Source organism: Anolis carolinensis, chromosome 6 (genome assembly GCF_035594765.1).
Source record: "Anolis carolinensis isolate JA03-04 chromosome 6, rAnoCar3.1.pri, whole genome shotgun sequence".
Lineage (NCBI taxonomy): Eukaryota > Metazoa > Chordata > Lepidosauria > Squamata > Dactyloidae > Anolis > Anolis carolinensis.
This window is the reverse complement of record NC_085846.1, coordinates 44,801,990-44,821,350: the sequence shown is the minus strand read 5'-3', so window position 1 is coordinate 44,821,350 and position 19,361 is coordinate 44,801,990. Positions and strand designations below refer to the sequence as shown.

The following is a 19,361-nucleotide window of genomic DNA, read 5'->3' as shown; positions in this document are numbered from 1 at the left end:
TTTTAGTAAGTAATCCTCACCCGTTAGCACAGTGATGTAGGTTGTGTGACACAAATAAAATCCATTATCCGACAGTACAATTAATATTTGCCTTTTAAATATTATTCAGCTCTTACACTAAAAGCAAGATTTTGAGCAGACATTATATGCAATGCCTCTGCAGGTTCGTCATACTTTATGCGGAGTCTGGTGTCTGTCACAGATCCAAGAAGATTCTCAGCCTCGTTCTTACCGGGAAATGATCACTTGAAGTATATGAGCAATGTCTGGCAAGTACTGGAATCTAACTGGAGCTATGCATAGCTTCCATGGGATGACACCCGAGTGCCTTCTCCAGAATGACTTTCCTGTCAAAGTAATGCAGATGCACCAATCTTCAAGCCCAACCAACTTTACTGTTTGCAAACCTAGAAAAGTTGCCATTGCTTTCAGATCCAGACTTTGAAACTAAACAATATGAGTCTAAACAAATTCAAGTAGACTGGCTAACACATTTCAAAAGCATTATTGCAGAAATGGAAATCAACTAAAAATGTCCTCTGACTTTTAGCAAAATCTGTTTCTCGATCTAATCAGTTCTCGATCTAGTTCAGTTCCCTCTGTTAAAAATTAGCATAGGGCATTTCTGGAGAAGATGCTTTAATGACTGCAATAGATCAGTCTTTCATGTACAATTAAGTAAACCTCCTCAAGAGGCTTTGTGCCCATGAGACAGACTGTAGTACATGTGGAAAATCTGAAAATTCCATCCATGTCATGGAAACAATTACTCATTTCTCCAAAGCTCACTGTTTCCTTAATTTTTCCCTTGAGGAATCCCAGGTTAGACTTTGCCACATGAGAAAATCAAGAAAAACACTTTTTTCACATAGTCAAAGGTAAGGCCAGCTTATATCACATAACCTTTTCAAATCTGTTGTTGAAGATTTCATAGCCGGAATCACAGGGTTGTTGTGTGTTTTCTGGGCTGTATGGCCATGTTCCAGAAGTATTCTCTCCTGATGTTTCGCCCACATCTATGGCAGGCATCCTCAGAGGTTGTGAGGTATATGGAGAAACTAAGCAAGCCCATTATAACCTGGCCCATATCCATATTGAAAATCTCCCTGTCATTGTATAGTATTCCATTCCAGATTTATCTTCCTACCTGTCTTGTCTTTTAGATATATGTTCTATTTTGACATAGACATTCTCTCCTCAGTTCAACTGTCACCCATATTGTTGTGCTATACTAGACTTTTAATGCCTTAAATGATTGTTTTAATATTTTTGTTTTAATTATGTTTTATTTAAATTATGACTTATTTAATTAGTTTTTAACCTTGATGCTTGTCTTAACTATTCATTTTATGATGTTATATGATATGCTGGGTTTGGCACCCATGTGAGCTGCTCCGAGTCCCCGTTGGGGAGATGGAGGCGGCATACAAAAATAGTTATTATTGTTATGTGGGCGAAACGTCAGGAGAGAATACTTCTGGAACATGGCCATACAGCCCGGAAAACACATAACAACCCTTTTCAAATCTATTGTTACAAATTGTGAAGATTCTCATCCACCCAAGACTGCTTTCAACAGAATCTCCCAACTGTAAGAAAATCCCTCTTTTTCCTGGGATTCAAATACAAATTCCTTGTAGCAAGACTCATATGCCTTAGTTTTGATATCTTTCCATTGTAAATTGGGTTTTTTTCATTGTTTATTATGAAAGAAGAAATTAAAAAGGCACCCATTTTAATCTAGTGATGTTGGGTGTAGTAGAGAAAAAAGGCTAGAGGACAAAGACACTATTTGCAACAGCTCTTGAAGCAAGCAGTAGTTTGAGTGCTGGGCTCCACTTTGGAGACCAGGGTTTAAATATGTGCTCAACTATGAATAGCTGCTGGGTAACCACACACTCTTAGCCCCAGAAAACCTTTTTTGGTCACCATTGGTCAAAAAGGTCTTGAAGGCACAGCAACAATAACAATAATTTGTCAATATTTAATTATGGAATGTGGGGTTTCCTAAAGTTAAGACATGAACAAAGAACATTCTGGTTCAAACTTACATTTTTGGGTTGTATTTCTAAACAGAATTACAACCAAAGACATAATAGCCATGTTTAAATATCTGATAGGCTGTCCTAAGGAAGAGAGAACAGGGTTGTTTTCTGCAGCCTTGGTGACTAGGACTCGGAGCAATGGGTTCACATTATAGGAAAAAAAGATTCCACCTGAACATTAGGAAGAACTTCCTGACCATGAGAGCTGTTTAACAGTGGAACTCACTGCCTCGGAGTGTAGTAGAGGCTTCTTCTTTGGAGGCTTTTAAACCAAGGCTGGGTGGCATCTATCAGGGATACTTTAATTGTGCTTCTCCTGCGTGACAGAAGGTTGGACTAGATGGCCCATGTAGTCTCTTCCAACTCTGTGATTCTATGATACTAATTTTTAGCCCTCTGAACACAATGGGATTTATTTCTACGTAAACATACATAGGATAATACTAGTAGCTTGACTCCCACTTTGGGAAGGGGAAATGCAAGATATAAATAAAGGAGGAGAAATTATTCAGTTTCACTTCTCACAGCAACAAAAAAAGATCACCAATAATCAATATTGCTCTTCGTTTTTAAATAGATCAAAGAAAATGAACTGCTTCTAAAGAGAGATCTGCAACTGGAGATGGTCACATAATACATCCCCTAATCCAGCAATGCAAACAGCCACAGTTCTGTATTTAGAAAGGTTTCAGCTCAAGAGCCCCCTAGACCTTATGTCATGGGTGTTTAAAGCAGACATCAAAGAAGGCAGCAGGCACATGTTGCAAGTATATGTATCAAACAAGGGCACTTATCAGGGAATTGGTTTCAGATACATCTTCCTGCCAGATGTACCTTCAGGAATGCCTGAATGCATAGACACAGTTCAACATATTTGATGGGATAAGACTATATCATAGTGACAGTAATAAAACGTCTCTGTAGTAGCTGAATTTCACTACCTTTTTCAGTCTCAATGCCCTCCGAGTGTATTTTAAATATTACACACAATATATGAGCCAAATAAATACACATTTTAAGAAAGGGGCATGAGATTTAGGCATTCAAGTTTTTTTGCTTCCCTCATTTCATTGACACAATTAAGCTACCAACAGGGCATACCTTAGATCTCCAATTTACCATTGTGGCATTATAGCGACAAACACTTTCATCTTTCACTGCCACCTCCTCTCCCCCATTTTTCATTTATTAGTTTTCAGGAGGACAGCACTGTCAGCAGTTATTTCTACAACCAGCCATCTGACTGAAGTATATGTTAATTCTGGTCACTTAAAAAAAAAGGCTGAGACTAATCACATTTACAGAGAGGTAAATCCCAAGGAATTACATGGTACTGTTTACTTTCTAAAACAATAAGCAAAATGGTTTATGTTACGATACCCATATCCGCAGGAGAAACATTCCTGGACTTTGCATGGATATACAGTAGAGTCTCACTTATCCAACATAAACGGGCCGGCAGAACGTTAGATAAGCGAATATGTTGGATAATAAGGAGGGATTAAGGAAAAGCCTATTAAACATCAAATTAGGTTATGATTTTACAAATTAAGCACCAAAACATCATGTTATACAACAAATTTGACAGAAAAAGTAGTTCAATACGCAGTAATGCTATGTAGTAATTACTGTATTTATGAATTTAGCACCAAAATATCACAATGTATTGGAAACATTGACTACAAAAATGCGTTGGATAATCCAGAACGTTGGATAAGTGAGTGTTGAATAAGTAAGACTCTACTGTACAAAATGACTATAATTAACCCTTTTAAAATAAAGGACTTCTGGCCCTAGGCTACCATAGAGTTATACTAGATCTAAAAACATATATAGAGGCCAAACTTTATTGGAAGTGGATAAATAAAACTACTGATACTGCTCCCAGCAGAGGCAATGGCCATACTGTGCATATAAAGGTAAACCACTTCCATTCCTAACAATTAAAACTGTATAAAGGAAAAATCACTCCAATTACAACATCATTTTCATATTTTCTCAACCTTCTTGTTTTCTAACTTCTTAAGCCTCCAGGAAAACATAGTAGTCTGGACATAAATGAACATACCGTACAGGACCGGCCCAAGGGAATCTTCAGGGGTACGCAAAAAAAAATTTTGCGCCCCCCCCACCGCGCCGCGGGAGGCGTGGTCAGATCTGGCCCCGCCTCCCACACCACGCGTGGGTGCCCTGACCCCGCCCCCACGGCAGGCGCCGCGGGAGGCGGGGCCAGACTTGACCACGCCTCCCGCGTCGCGCGGCCATGCCTCCCACAGCGCGGGAGGCAGGGCCAGGGCGCCGGAGGCGGGGCCAAGTGTGGCCCCGCCTCCCAGGGGCTCGATAGCGCCCCTGGGAACATGGCGCCCAACGCGGGGGCGTGGCTAGCGTCCCGTGTTGGGCCGGGCCTGATACCGTATATACTCGAGTATAAGCCGACCCAAATATAAGCTGAGGCACCTAATTTTACCACAAAAAAACTGGGAAAACATTGACTCCAGTATAAGCTGAGGGTGGTAAATTTCAGAAATAAAAATAGATACCAATCAAATTACATTAATTGAGGCATCAGTAGGTTAAATGTTTTTGAATATTTACATAAAGCTCAAATTTAAGATAAGACTGTCCAACTCTGATCAAATCATTATTCTCATCTTCTTCAATGTAAATGTGCTCATGTATGCTTTTAATAATAATAGAGTAAAATAATACATGTAATAATAATAATAATAATAATAATAATAATAAATACAGGAAAATAATAAATTCAATAATAATAATAAGATCAGAGTGAAATAATAAATGTATTATTATTATTAATAATAATAATAATAATAATAGAGTAAAATAAATACAATAATAGAGAAAAATAATAAATGTAATAATACCAATAATAATAGAGAAAAATAAATGTACTATATATTCTCGAGTATAAGCTGACCCAAATATAAGCCAGCCAGGACCCTCACCCGAGTATAAGCCGAGGGGGACTTTTTCAGTCTTAAAAAAGGGCTGAAAAACTAGGCTTATACTCGAGTATATACAGTAATTTCTTTAAAAGACATGTAGGAGGTAGATATGGTGTCCTAACGCTGTCTCCTTTATCAGCACCAAACTAAAAGGCAGTGGCAATGAAAAGAGTGCATTGAAACTAGGCAAATACTGTATTTATTCTGTCCATTTTCATGGTGTTCTATTTTTAGAAAGGAAGTGGGGAGGACACAGAAAAAAAACACATGTGATTGTGACTTTACAACTAAAGACTGATGTAACCAGGACATTACTGGCATTAAAACAATTAACTTGTGAGGGTTTTTTCTACCTTGCAAGATGAGAAGAGCATGAGCAACAAAGAAACTTTGTGGATGGGATGCTCAATTCTCTCCCCTTGCCGAAACTGCCCTTCTCCAGTTGCTATTTGCACTTTGAGAGAAATCACTGCTTTAAATGCAAGTAGGTTTACAGATTTCTTCCCAACAGGACTGTGGCAGGAAAAGGGAGTAAAATATCCCAACCCAATTCCCCTGATGAGCAGCTTGAGCTTCTTTAGGCTACTCTTTAACATAACAAAAACACTGGTGTGCTAATTTCTTTCATGCGATTCATATCCCACCCGCTTTGGCCCTCCATGTAATTACTGCAGCTGTCCTTTGCTGTAGGGACGCAGGAGTCCCAGTTTAAGTTTGCCCAGATAAATGAAGATGACAGCCAGTGACAATGCATTCAGGGACAGCCACATTTTCCAGCTGTATCCTGTAAAATCAAGTGTTAACAAAATGGATCAGTTCAAATTAGAGCTGAAATTTTGAGTGAGTATGACGAGAAGGTGAAGACAATGGAAATTTGGAAGTTTGCAAAAATGACTAGAGTATTTTAGGAATTGGGGACAATGTCGAGATTTTAAGATTATGAGTGGTGCAGTAGAGTTTTGCTTATCCAACATAAACGGGCTGGCAGAATGTTGGATAAGCAAAAACATTGGATAATAAGGTGGGATTAAAGAAAAGCCTATCAAACGTCAAATTATGTTATGATTTTACAAACTAAGCACCAAAACATCAAGTTTTGCAACAAATCAACAGAAAAAGGAGTTCAATACATGGTAACGTTATGTAGTAATTACTGTATTTATGAATTTAGCACCAAAACATCACAATGTATTGAAACCATTGACTACACAAACATTAACTATTAAAAAAATGGCTACAAATAACTATAGAATTGCATAAAATCAACTTACAGTAACAACATTGTCGGAAGTTAAATCTGTAAATATATATATATATATATATATATATATATATATATATATATATTGTATATGCATATAATATTTATAATATTATAATGTAATAAGTAAAGGTAAAGGTTTCCCCTGACATTAAGTCCAGTCGTGACCGACTCTGGGGGTTGGTGCTCATCTCCATTTCTAAGCCGAAGAGCCGGAGTTGTCTGTAGACACCCCCAAGGTCATGTGGCCGGCATGACTGCATGGCACGCCATTACCTTCCCGCCAGAGCGGTACCTATTGATCTACTCACATTTGCATGTTTTCGAACTGCTAAGTTGGCAGGAGCTGGGGCTAACAGCGGGCGCTCATTCCGCTCCCGGGATTTGAACCTGGGACCTTTTGGTCCACAAGTTCAGCAGCTCAGCGCTTTAACACACTGTGCCACCAGTAATAATACACTATTATAATGATATATTTATATTACATGCAATATTACAATATAGTGTTATAGTACAATATAGTAATATATAATGCTTATATTGTGCTATACGAATAATATAATATATTGTATGTACATATGACTGTAAGCCGCCCTGAGTCCCCTTCAGGGTGAGAAGGGCGGCATACAAATGTTGCTATTAAATAAATAAATAAAAAGTTCAATCCTTGATGCCTAGAGAAACAGCTGTGGATATGGGTGGGAGCAAACTGTGTTGGATAATCCAGAATGTTGGATAAGCGAAGGTTGGATAAGCCAGACTCTACTGTATATATCAAGATAGATTCTTCTCATTCTAACAGAGAGGTGGAAAACCATTTACACTGCTCTTTGAAGTGATATGGTATTCCAAATTTGATGGAAAATTGGGGGAAGGGAAAAGTGGAGTTCCAAGAATCAAATCACCTTTTTGCAATATAATCTGCCCATATTCCATAATTTGGGGAGATCTGGAGCTTTGTGGGGTCTCCCAGAGAACAATAGACATTAGAGGGGTCTCTCCCCCCCCCAGCAATAATTACCCTCCCCTGCTTTAATCCAGTGTAGGTTGGTTCCTATCTCTATTACATTTATGAAACCAAATGTCAAAAATTAAAAAGCAATCTGATCAGAAAAACCAATACAGCAAGTTCTGAAGAGCAAGCAGCCGAATTTATAGGAGATTTTCTATTCAGAACCTCAAATCCTCTACATGCATTCGCATGCAACAATGACACACATTTTTTGTTAAAAGGCAGCTTAAAACTGTAGACAATCTGGCACTGGTATAATCATTTGACTGAAGATTTCTTTTTTAAAAAAAACAACCCTGAACATACTTCAATTTTTTCAAATAAAACTGGAAGGCAATCTGTTCCATGAAATTAAAAACATATAGCAAGTCAAATCAGCAGTTTATCTATGTCAATATGACCTGTTCCTGGATGGATAAATGCAGGAATTATGACGCCAGCAAGGAAGCACACTCCAACCACACCCACCTATTTTAATAAAATAAAAACACAGCAAAATGTGGAAGATTGGAGATGGGACTATTCAAGATCTGTGGCTGTCCTACATTGATTCCTTTGGTTTCCAGACAGGAATCTCACCCAGCCTCACCTTACCGATGCTGTGAAGTTAACCTGGGGACCCCTTTGCATGCAAAGCATGTGCTTTACTATTCACTTTCAGTCCACACCCCAAGGGCTTTTGTGTCCCTTTTATAGACATGACAGCCAAAAGGCTCATTAAAGCTCTTGCATCAATCATTTAGGCATTTACTAGCATGGTACTCAGAAGCAGGTTGCATGGATTTCAGCAGTAAATGAATTTGGGGTTGCTGGCTCAATTCCTGTAAACATATCCTGCTCAACTCTATTCATATAAACTCCTATGTAAAGATGATCAGGTGAGGATATAAACTAGAGAAAGTCAAATCCCTTTGAATTAGAAGTAAAGCCACTTTGTGTATTCTAAAATGGAACAAAGCTAAACTTATTTCCCACACAATCTTGATTAGGTCACCTACCCAGACAGCTCCAGAGGTGTCATTTCTAGCCAGAGACCTGAGGTTTACAAGATACCGTAATCTCTCATAGTAAACAACAGCTCCTCCACTGGGGAGCTGCCATTTGGGACATGGAAGAATGTGTGTCTGCTAGCATCCTATGCTTTTAGGATGAAAAATAGCAGCTTACCCTGTGAAGCATCCCCTCTACAGTGCATTTCTAGGCCAGTGGGGAACTAACTGCCCTTTGCAGACAGAGTTCTTTTCTTCTGCCTGGATTGATAAGACAGGTTAGAAGCAATATCAGAGTTTCTAGTATTTTCCTAAAGTGACATTTACTAACTCCCCACAAGCCTGTATGAGCCTAAAGCTGGTAGGGTCTGTAAAATTCAAACAAAGATTTTTTTGAAAATGTCACCAAAACCAATTGACTTTGTTAGCCAGAAACTTGGGGCAAACAGACCAAATGAAGCAAAGCTTTCAGTTTGCTGATTTAGGCTTTACTTCATTTGCAATGCAATAACACCACTGAGCATCAAGGTATTAGAGTGAGATGTATGCACATGATCAGGTTGCCATCTTACATTTTATTTTCAAATATCTCTGGCAACGGATTGTCTGCTTCAGAGATGGATATCAGAAATCTGTGTGCTTGAACATGGCACAACTTTACATTTCAAGCTCAACTCACAGCTGGATTTTCACAAATAGCAGGCTCAGCTCCTCACTTGCTACTCCATTTTATTTGTGTGTGGACTGGAAAATCATGTCAATAAAACAAGTGAGACAGATAACTCTACCACCAAAGATTTTCAGTGCTACTTGTCACAGTGGACCACAGAAAAATCACAACAGTCACCATTTGATTATATTCCAAAAATTGTCTTATGGAGCAAAATGAGGCTCATTCTTGAATATGTATACCACGGGGATATTCCTGAACTTATTGTAGAAACAGGAAACCATGGATAATAACGAACCCTACTGAAATTAACAATTTTGCTGGAAGTTACATAGAATCTCCCTGAGGACCTAGAAAACTCCTAGAGGAGACATACTTTGTCGGATATGGGTAGGCGAAAAAGTGAGTATTGACCTGTGGGTACAGGGATCATTCTATGTAACATTTCAATTTGAAAGTACAGTAGAGTCTCACTTATCCAAGCTAAATGGGCCAGATGAAGCTTGGATAAGCGGATAACTTGGATAATAAGGAGGGACTAAGGAAAAGCCTATTAAACATCAAATTAGGTTATGGCTTTACAAATTAAGCACCAAAACATCATGTTATACAACAAATTTGACAGAAAAAGTAGTTCAATACGCAGTAATGTTATGTTGTAATTACTGTATTTACGAATTTAGCACCAAAATATCACGATATATTGAAAACATTGACTACAAAAATGGCTTGGATAACCCAAAGGCTTGGATAAGCGAGGCTTGAATAAGTGAGATTCTACTGTAACAACAGAAACAATAAAACTGACATCAATGAATAAAAAACCACCCTAAACATAACATTCTTGGTAGCACAATTGAGCAGCTAACCACTTACACCCCAACTAAGTATTGACCAGGATATACAGAACCAGAATCATTGCAGCACTTTGTAACCCTGTACTGTTCTTTGAAAATATTTACTAGTAATTTAACATACCCTTTTTAAAGCCATCCATCTCACCATTGCAGGTTCTGAAGAGCAGGAGGCCTCATTAATAGCAGACTGTCTGTTCAGAACCCCTAATTCTTTACATGTACTCAGATGCAACATAGGTTTTTGTTTGACTTAAATTGATGAAGACTGAAATTACACAAAATCTAGTGCATAGACATGTAGTTGAAGATTTCAGTCAAACAAGAAATCATACACATGAACAAATACAAAATTTATGCAAAGGGATCTTGTTGCACCTTAGATGCTGACTAGGAGAATAAGTAGTTGCATCTCAGGAATCAGACTTAATTTATGAAAACGTATGCTGCCAACTTTGTTTTCTCAGGCACATCTACATTACAGAATTAATACTGTTTGGCATCATGATGTAATGATATGCAATCATTTGAGCTGAAGTTTTACAAAGTATTTAGCTTTCTCTGCCAAAGTGTGCTAATGTCTTACCAAACTATAACAACCAGTATCCCATAGCATTAAGCCAATGTAGTATCAAAGCAAATTAATCCTGAAATGTGGATGCTCCCTCAGTTAGTCTGCAAGGTGCTACAAGATTCCTTTGAATAATGAAAAGCTCTATTAGATTTGATAGGGCAAGATCCTTTAGGATTTTGTGGGAATCATGCAACACTGTAGATGCTATTGGACTGTACCGCCCAGCAGTCCTAATAATTGGCTAAGCTAAAGCAACTGGGACTTGCAAGCCAGCAATATCTATGGGGCTGCATGATCCCTAGCCCTGACATAAAAATTTTAGTTACCATACATTTAAATGAAAAATAAAAGCTTGCCCATTCTTTAAAATAAATCAATTATGGCACCTGCATTAGGACTATAAACCAACACCCACTGCTGAAGGGCAGAGGTTGGCTTAATTTTTCCACCAACCTGAAAAACAGCTGAAGTTCTTTAAATTTATTTTTCCATGTTGGCAAGACTTCATATACACCCCAGAAAACTGCAACTATCAAGGGTCAATAGAAAAGGGACATTAGAGACTATTGCTCTGAGGATTTGTGGTCAAATTCTCTGCAGGGTGAATCCCTTTCAAAAACAATCCATCATAACTGGCCAAACTATTCCATTGTGCAAACAATATTCATTTACAAATAAATCTTCAAGTGGTACCAACTTGTTATTAGAACATTAATACTAGTCTATTTCTAATCTCATTCAATAGTGGTCCACATGCTGAAAAGAAGAATAGATGCTGCAGAAGAAATCAGCCCAGCAGACAATATGCAGCCACCCTGACTCTGGTTGTCTAATTCATCAAGTATTTCCAACCTTCCTCTGCTCTCTTCCAAATTTCACTGTGCCATTTCAAGCCAATAATCTGCTCGGTTCTGCAAAGTCAGTCATTCCGGCGCTGTGTGTGTTGTAGGATGTGACCAGGATTAATGTCATTTTGTCCCCCTAGTTAAAAACAAATATGGCATAACTGAAAAGGCTAACGAAACCCACAAGCTTCGGCACAACAGGTTCCAATGAATGATTCAGCTCCCTGAGGGATGGAATCTTCAATATTCTGCTCAACACAGAAATTTCAGTTCACGGCACATTGCTTTCCTCACCCTCTGCTTTTCCAAAGCCTTCCCTCCTTCCTACTTTTGATTTATTTGTGTGTTTGGTTCCACCCTGCTTCATGAACAAACATGAAGAACTCAAAATCTTGTACATTGTTTGTGGCTTTATGTTTGGTACTAAATAAATGCATGTCAGAAAAAAAATAAGATGTTTCATTCGGGGCTACTTAAACAGTTAAATTACATACTAATAAAATCAGGGACAAAATTGATTCTTAGCCACTGAGGCAGGCAAGCCCAGCACATTTGATCAGGAGGAAAGTGCATTTAATTCTGCAAGACTTCGTTCCTGGGGAAAAAATATACAAAAGATCACAACATCATCTAGAAACCAAACTCAGGTGTCAAGTGTTGATAGGACTGCAGCCAAAACATGACCACTGAGAAGCATAGAGGGTTGCTTAGCAAGGGCAGGGAAAGTTGTGGTATACATAAGTATGATGTTTAAAATTTAGAAAATGTCTGAATAGTCCAGGGCTGCACAATATATCAGCCACAGAAGCTGGAGAGACAGGAAAAAGAGGATCTCTGTAAATAGAGGATTTTGGAAGTGAAATCCCTACATGAAGAAAATGACTGGCCAAACACTTGAAAAATGACAACTAATTTTACAAAAAAGGATCCACTGTGTGTGATAGACATAATAATACAAAATTGGATGTATTTGTTCACTTGAATATTTCTTAACAAAACCCCTTTTTTTCCTCAAGGCAAAGCCTTTGTCTTCACCTTCTTCCTGCTCCCACAACTAATATAAATTGCCGATAAGACTATAGCAATCCCAAAATCATATTATTAAACAGTGGAGAACTTGTCAACGAATGAAAACTTCACTGTATGTGTTCACATATTGGCTTTAACAATAATAAACTAATGATTTGATGATGATCAGAAAAAGAAAATTCACATTGCAAAATGTTTCAGTCTGATCTTCTCCATCAGTGCAAAGTTTAGAAGTAACATGTTACAAGTAATGGTTGTTGCCTCAGGGGGATAATGAGTGAGAAAATATGTTATATAACCATTATTAACATTTTTACTTTTTCCTCGTTATGAATAATATGTGATTGATTACATTTTCTTTCACTTTTGGAGATTAATGTTTGAGGTGGGTATTTTGAAGCCATTCTCAAATTTTATTGAAGTTTCATATGTACTTTCCCTCATTCCCAAAGAACACGGATTGGCAATAATAATAATAATAATAATTATTATTATTATTATTATTATTAAAACACTATAGCAAGTTAATAATAATATAGTATTATATATATGTATATGTGTGTATGTATGTATATATATGCATATATAATATTGTATATAATATACAATATAATTTACAATAATAATTAATAATTAATATATTGTATATACATGTATACAATATATCGTATATACATGTAATATTAATAATAATATAATGTAATGCAATATAATACTAATAATAATACAATATAATAATATTAATTATATATTATTTATTACTGGTAATATTACTGGTAATATTACAGTATAGTGGTGTGGTGAAATATGCTGGTATATAGTGCTAGTGTTGTGCTGTGCTATTGATATAATACACTGTATGTAAATATTATTTGCAAGCCGCTCTGAGTCCCCTTCGGGGTGAGAAGGGCGGAATATAAATGTAGTAAGTTAGCAAGTAAATAAATAAATAAATAGTAACAAACTATTTTAACAACTTCTTTCCATGATCTCCTTATATTTGCATTTAAAGATGAAAATGAAATCAGACATGTCAGAAAGCTAAACACAAAGGTTTGTAACATTCTTCCTCCTCAAAGATAGCATATGGGAGCCTTATGTTATAGGTTCAGTTTTTTCAGTCTCTCTATGCCAAAATTTGGAGAAAGGGTGCCTTGAGAAAAAAGAGAAAAAACTTATAAGCACTTCTTCAGTGCTGGTGTATTACGACTCAAACAGAATATAATAGTAGTAGTAGTAATAATAATAATAATAATAATAATAATAATAATAATAATAACAACAACAACTTTATTCTTATATCCTGCCCCATCTCCCCAAAGGGACTCAGGGCGGCTCACACAGGGACCAACCCCAGCAATACACAATAAAATACAATCACATAAATGCATTTAAAACATATAAACATAAAATCATAAAACATATAATACATTAAAACATATTCAAGCAATAGCTACTATTCAGCTAATAAAATATGGTCACTTTCTCATGCAAACACTAACCAAGGAAGCAATGGACCACTGCATGCTCTTCAAGACACTCCCACATCCTTTATCAAAATCAAAAACAAGAATTATAGGAACATCTTCATATGGATGTTTTCTCGCTTTTATCTCTTTGAGGAGGTGAAAAGACAGTGGGCTGATCAAAATTGGGAATGTGACCTGCAGTTCCCAAGACAGAACTTGCAGCATCCCGTTTCAGCAAAACACACAGCAGTAAGAACTGACACAGAGATATGTGTAGTAGTCAACTCAACAGTAAGCGGACAGGCAGGCAACCTCTATTTGCATGCAAGGCTCCCCTGTGATCCTTACTTCATCTTACGGAAGACATTTTTCCTTCCAGAGTAATGCCTCTGCCCCCTATATGAGTCAAACCCACAGCTTCCCAAACCCTAATTTCCCATTAGATTTTAATGTGAACCTCTGAAGCTTAAACTCGTCTGCAAAAAGAGAAGGAATCCCCTCAGCCTGCTGCAGACCCCTGGATCCCCAAAACACACTGAAAGATGAGTAAATAAAGGACTCCTTAGGAACATCCACTCCTCTAAATTGGACACACCGTCCGGAAGTTCTTATTGTTGAGGTGGGCTTTCTTTTCCTGCAATTTGAAGCTATTGTCCTAGTCACCCTTCTACCAAGAGGTTTTCCCAACTCTCCTAACTATGCCCTCTTTGTGGGCTGTAGTTTTAACAGCAATGAGACATTCGGCAGAGGAAGCTTCCCCTGACGTCAGAATTAAGCAAACAGAGAAAGCGAGCAACTTGTCAGGATACAACGTAAACCAGGCAAGTAAACTGAGGTTTTTTTTTTTCAAAAAAGAAAATACATGAAAACAATAACCCGATTTACCCTCGTGCTTGCATGATGGGCTGGGCATTGTTTCTGGAGGGCAAGCTTCACATCTCCATTTGTCCATAGAATCCCACCATGTGCAAGCCACACTCTCTCAGCCTCACAGAGAAGCAAATGCAAATCCTACCCATAAAACCCTGATCCCATCTACACTGCCATATAATGTCACTGGAAACAGGTCGGAGTAGAGTTGTATAATGCAAGATATGGTCAGGGCAGATGTATATAACATATGGTCAGTAGACTCAAACAATGTCCAGTGTAAACATCTATAATGGATTCTATGGATAATGGATTCTATTGCAGGGTTAGTACAGACCCAGGCGTGGGCAATCTTCAGCCCTCCAGGTGTCTTTGACTTCAGCTCTCACAATTCCTAACAGCCTACCAGCCATTAGGAATTGTGGGAGTTGAAGTCCAAAACACCTGGAGGGCCAAAGTTTTCCTGGATAGAGTCATATAATACATTATATTCAATGGTCAGGGCAGACTCATATAATGCATCCCAGAGTCAGTTTGCAGTCATATAACACATTGCACAATATTGCATTTTATGACTGTTTTAACTGTTTTAACGTTTTAGTTCATTGTATAACGTTGTAATGGCATCAATTGCTACTTGTAAGCCTCCCTGAGTCTCCTTGGGTGAGAAGAGCGGGGTATAAATAATTGAAATAAATAAATAAATATAATGCATTCAACGGACAGGGAAAACTCATACAATGAAATATGTGTAGACTCATACAATGCATTAAATGGTCAGTGTAGACTCATACAATAGAATCACAGATTCATAGACTCAGAGAGTTGGAAGAGACCCCATGGGCCATCCAGTCCAACCCCCTGCCAAGAAACAGGAAAATTGCATTCAAAGCACCCCCGACAGATGGCCATCCAGCCTCTGCTTAAAAGCCTCCAAAGAAGGAGCCTCCACCACACTCCGGAGCAGAGAGTTCCACTGCCGAACAGCTCTCACAGTGAGGAAAGTCTTCCTAATGTTCAAGTGGAATCTCCTTTCCTGTAGTTTGAAGCCACTGTTCCACGTCCTAGCCTCCAGGGCAGCAGGAAACAAGATTGCTCCCTCCTCCCTATGACTTCCCCTCACATATTTATACATGGCCATCATGTCACCTCTCAGCCTTCTCTTCTGAAGGCTAAACGTGCCCAGCTCTTTAAGTCACTCCTCATAGGGCTTATTCTCCAGACCCTTGACCTGGGTGCATTAAATGGTCAGCGTAGACTCATACAATGCAGTCAATGGTCAGCTGAAACTCATACAATGCAGTCAATGGTCAGCATAGACTCATACAATGCATTCAATGGTCAATGTAGACTCATACAGTGTATTCAATGGTCAGCGTAGGATCATACAATGCATTCAATGGTCAACGTAGGCTCATACAATGCATTCAATGGTCAGTGTAGACTAATACAATGGTCAGTGGAGACTCATATGGTCAGTATGAGCACATATTTATACATGGCTATCATGTCTCCTCTCAGCCTTCTCTTCTGCAGGCTAAACATGCCCAGCTTTTTAAGCTGCTCCTCATAGGGATTGTTCTCCAGAGCCTTGATCTGGATGTATTAAATGGTCAGTGTAAACTCATACAATGCATGGAATGGTCAGTGTAGACTCATAGAATGCATTAAATAGAGTAGACTCATACAATGCATTAAACGGTCAGTGGAGACTCACAATGCATTCAATTGTCAGTGGAGACATATACGTAGGTATGGTGAAGATTCATATAATGCATTAAGTGGTCAACGTAGACTAATACAATGGTCAATGGAGACTCATATAGGGCAAGGTATGGTGAAGATTCATACAAAGCATAAAATGGTCAGCTTAGACTCATACAATGCAATAAATGGTCAGTGGAGACTCATACAATGCAATAAATGGTCAGTGTAGACTCATACAATGCATTAAGTGGTCAGTGTAAACTCATATAAGACAAGATATGATGTAGACTCATACAATGCATTCAGTGGTCAGTGGAGACTCATACAGTGCATTCAGTGGTCAATGGAGAGTCATACAATGCATTCAGTGGTCAGTGGAGACATATAGGACAAGGTATGATGAAGATTCATACAATGCATTAAATGGTTGATATAGACTAATACAATGGCCAGTGGAGACTCATATAGGGCAAGGTATGGTGAAGATTCATATAAAGCATTAAATGGTCAGCGTAGATTCATACAATGCATTCAATGGTCAGTGGAGACTCATACAATGCATTCAATAGTCAGTGTAGACCCATACAATGAATTAAATAGTGGAGACCCAAACAATGAATTAAATGGTCAATGGAGACCCATACGAGGTACTAAGTGGTCAGAGTAAACTCATATAAGACAAAATATGGTGTAGATCCATACAATGCATTCAATGGTCAGTGTAAACTCATATGGAGTAAGATATGGTGAAGATTCATATAAAGCATTAAATGGTCAGCGTTGGCTCATGCAACGCATTCTGTGGTCAGCGTCGACTCTCCAAAGCCATTCAACAGCAGGCTCTGAATCGACACTGACCATATCAGGCGGTTTCAAAGGGCACGAGAGGGCAAGGGAGATGGGGCTCCTATGAGACCTTCACCTTCGGGTCGACAGAAGTCGGGAAGGTCTTGGAAAGCATGCACAAATACGGCGCCCCATTGGGAGAGCAAGGAAGGGAAGGCAAAGGAGCAATGGGCAAGAAGAGAGGAGGCGATGGGAGAGGTTTGCCCTTACCTTGGCTCCCAGCCGCGCTGCCCAGCCCGCTCCGGAGCGCCCCGCCGGGCAAGAGCAGCAGCGGCCACAGCAGCGCCCAAGGCAACGGGAGACGGACGCCGAGCATCCTCGCTCGCTCGCTCACTCCCTGGGCTCCGTCGAGGTTGGCTGGCTTCTTCCCTCCGCAAGGGCAAGGTCCAGGACCAGAGCCGGCAGTGGGGCCGGCGGAGCTCCACCAGCCGCGGTCCCGCTGCGGCCACCAAAGCCTCTTCTTCCTCCTCTTCTTCCTCCTCCTCCTCCTCTCTGCCTTCTCTTGGCCGCCGCGCGCAGCCACCAGCAAAGCGGGGCGGAGCCAAGGTCGCACAAGCCACGCCCCCATCTACCCCCCTTCCTCTAAAGGTGGGAGCGGGCGCTGGAAAGGATAAGGGAGTGGGATGACTTCTCGTGTCGCATTTAATAGAGCTTGGGAACGTTCCTTTATTTTGTTAGGGGGGATTGCAGTTCCCGGCAAGTCTTAGGCAGTGCAGCCGCTCTACCATTTCTGCTGGCTCTGGGGTCTGGACCGATTTCGGAACTTTTGCTTTTCCCCCGCAAGGGATTGGAAGGAACCCCCTCGAGCGCCTTCAAGGCATCCTCTTCTCGCCCGGTAAAGTAGGTCAGTTTTACGCCACCGTTGTGCCATCTCTTGAAGGAAGGAGAGCTGCTCTTCCTGGGCAGAGCTTCTTGAACAGGGAAGGGAAATAACATGGAAGAGCAAGGATGGGTTCTTCCTGCACCACGAAGGAGGAGGAGAAGACGAAGGGAAAGAAGAAGGGTGAAGGAGAAAGGGGGAGATGAAAGGAAGAGGAATAATAATAATAATAATAATGTTGGAAACGAAAGCTATGGACTTGTCAAAATCAGGAGAGGAATTTTCCAGGGAGACTCATTGTCCCCTCTGCTTTTCATTATTGCCATGATCCCTCTGTCAACAATCTTACAAAAAAACAAATCTCGGCTATCAAACATCTAAGAAATCTCACAAAATTTCGCATCTGATGTACATGGATGACCTGAAGCTGTATGGGAAAACGGAAACTGAAATCCAGTCTCTGGCTAACACTGTCCGAATTTTTAGCACTGATATCAGCATGGAGTTTGGTTTGGACAAATGTTCGACAGTGGCATTGAAGAGGGGGAAAATCATTGAAAGTGAGGGCATAAATATGCCTAATGGCCAAACAATAAAGTGTCACCAGCCAGAGACCTATAAATATCTGGGCATATTACAGCTGGACAAGATCAAGCATAAACATGTGAAAACTGTGGTCAACAAAGAATACACACAAAGGGTCAGAAAAATTCTCAAAAGAAAGCTCAATAGAGGCAACACCATCAAGGCCATAAACACCTGGGCCATACCTGTCATAAGATATACTGCTGACATCATAAACTGGACACAGGTGGAACTGGACAATTTGGACAGAAAAACAAGAAAACTCATGACCATTCATCATTCACTGCACTGAACAGCTATATCTGCCTAGAAGATCAGGGGGCAGAGGACTCTTGCAAGTAAAACAAGCAGTCAAAGAAGAAGAACATGCCCTGGCAGAATATGTAAAGCAAAGTGAAGAACCTGCTTTGATTGAAGTAAAAAATCAGAAACTCCTCAAAGCACAACAGACAAAAAACCAGTACAAGAAAACCACACTACAAACTAGAGCTGACAGCTGGCACAACAAAACATTGCATGGAAAGTTCCTTGGCAAAATTGAAGGAAAAGCTGATAAGACCTGGCTATGGCTCACGAATGGGACACTGAAGAAGGAGACAGAGGGCCTGATCCTTGCAGCCCAGGAGCAAGCCATCAGAACAAATGCAATTAAGGCCAAGATCGAAAAATCAGCTGATGACCCAAAATGCAGATTGTGCAAGGAAACCGACGAAACCATTGATCATATCCTCAGCTGCTGTAAGAAAATTGCACAGACAGACTACAAACAGAGGCACAACTATGTGGCCCAAATGATTCTGCAGTATATTCTATTGGTCA

At 39.4% G+C, this 19,361-nt stretch overlaps 1 protein-coding gene across 5 annotated transcripts in view; it reads right to left on the bottom strand.

Annotated features, from left to right (window-relative positions):
- epha5 (EPH receptor A5) overlaps window positions 1-18,136 on the bottom strand; it is a 296,129-nt gene extending 277,993 nt beyond the window's left edge. Inside the window, exon 1 of one of the 5 annotated variants that reach the window (XM_008118796.3) lies at window positions 17,348-18,136. In XM_008118796.3, the coding sequence (XP_008117003.2) occupies window positions 17,348-17,705 (358 nt within the window). In that variant the 5' untranslated portion in view covers window positions 17,706-18,136. The remainder of the gene's footprint in view (window positions 1-17,347) is intronic. The other 4 variants (XM_008118797.3, XM_016996657.2, XM_008118798.3 and 1 more) reach the window with 4 other exon arrangements.
- Window positions 18,137-19,361: the final 1,225 nt, after the last annotated feature.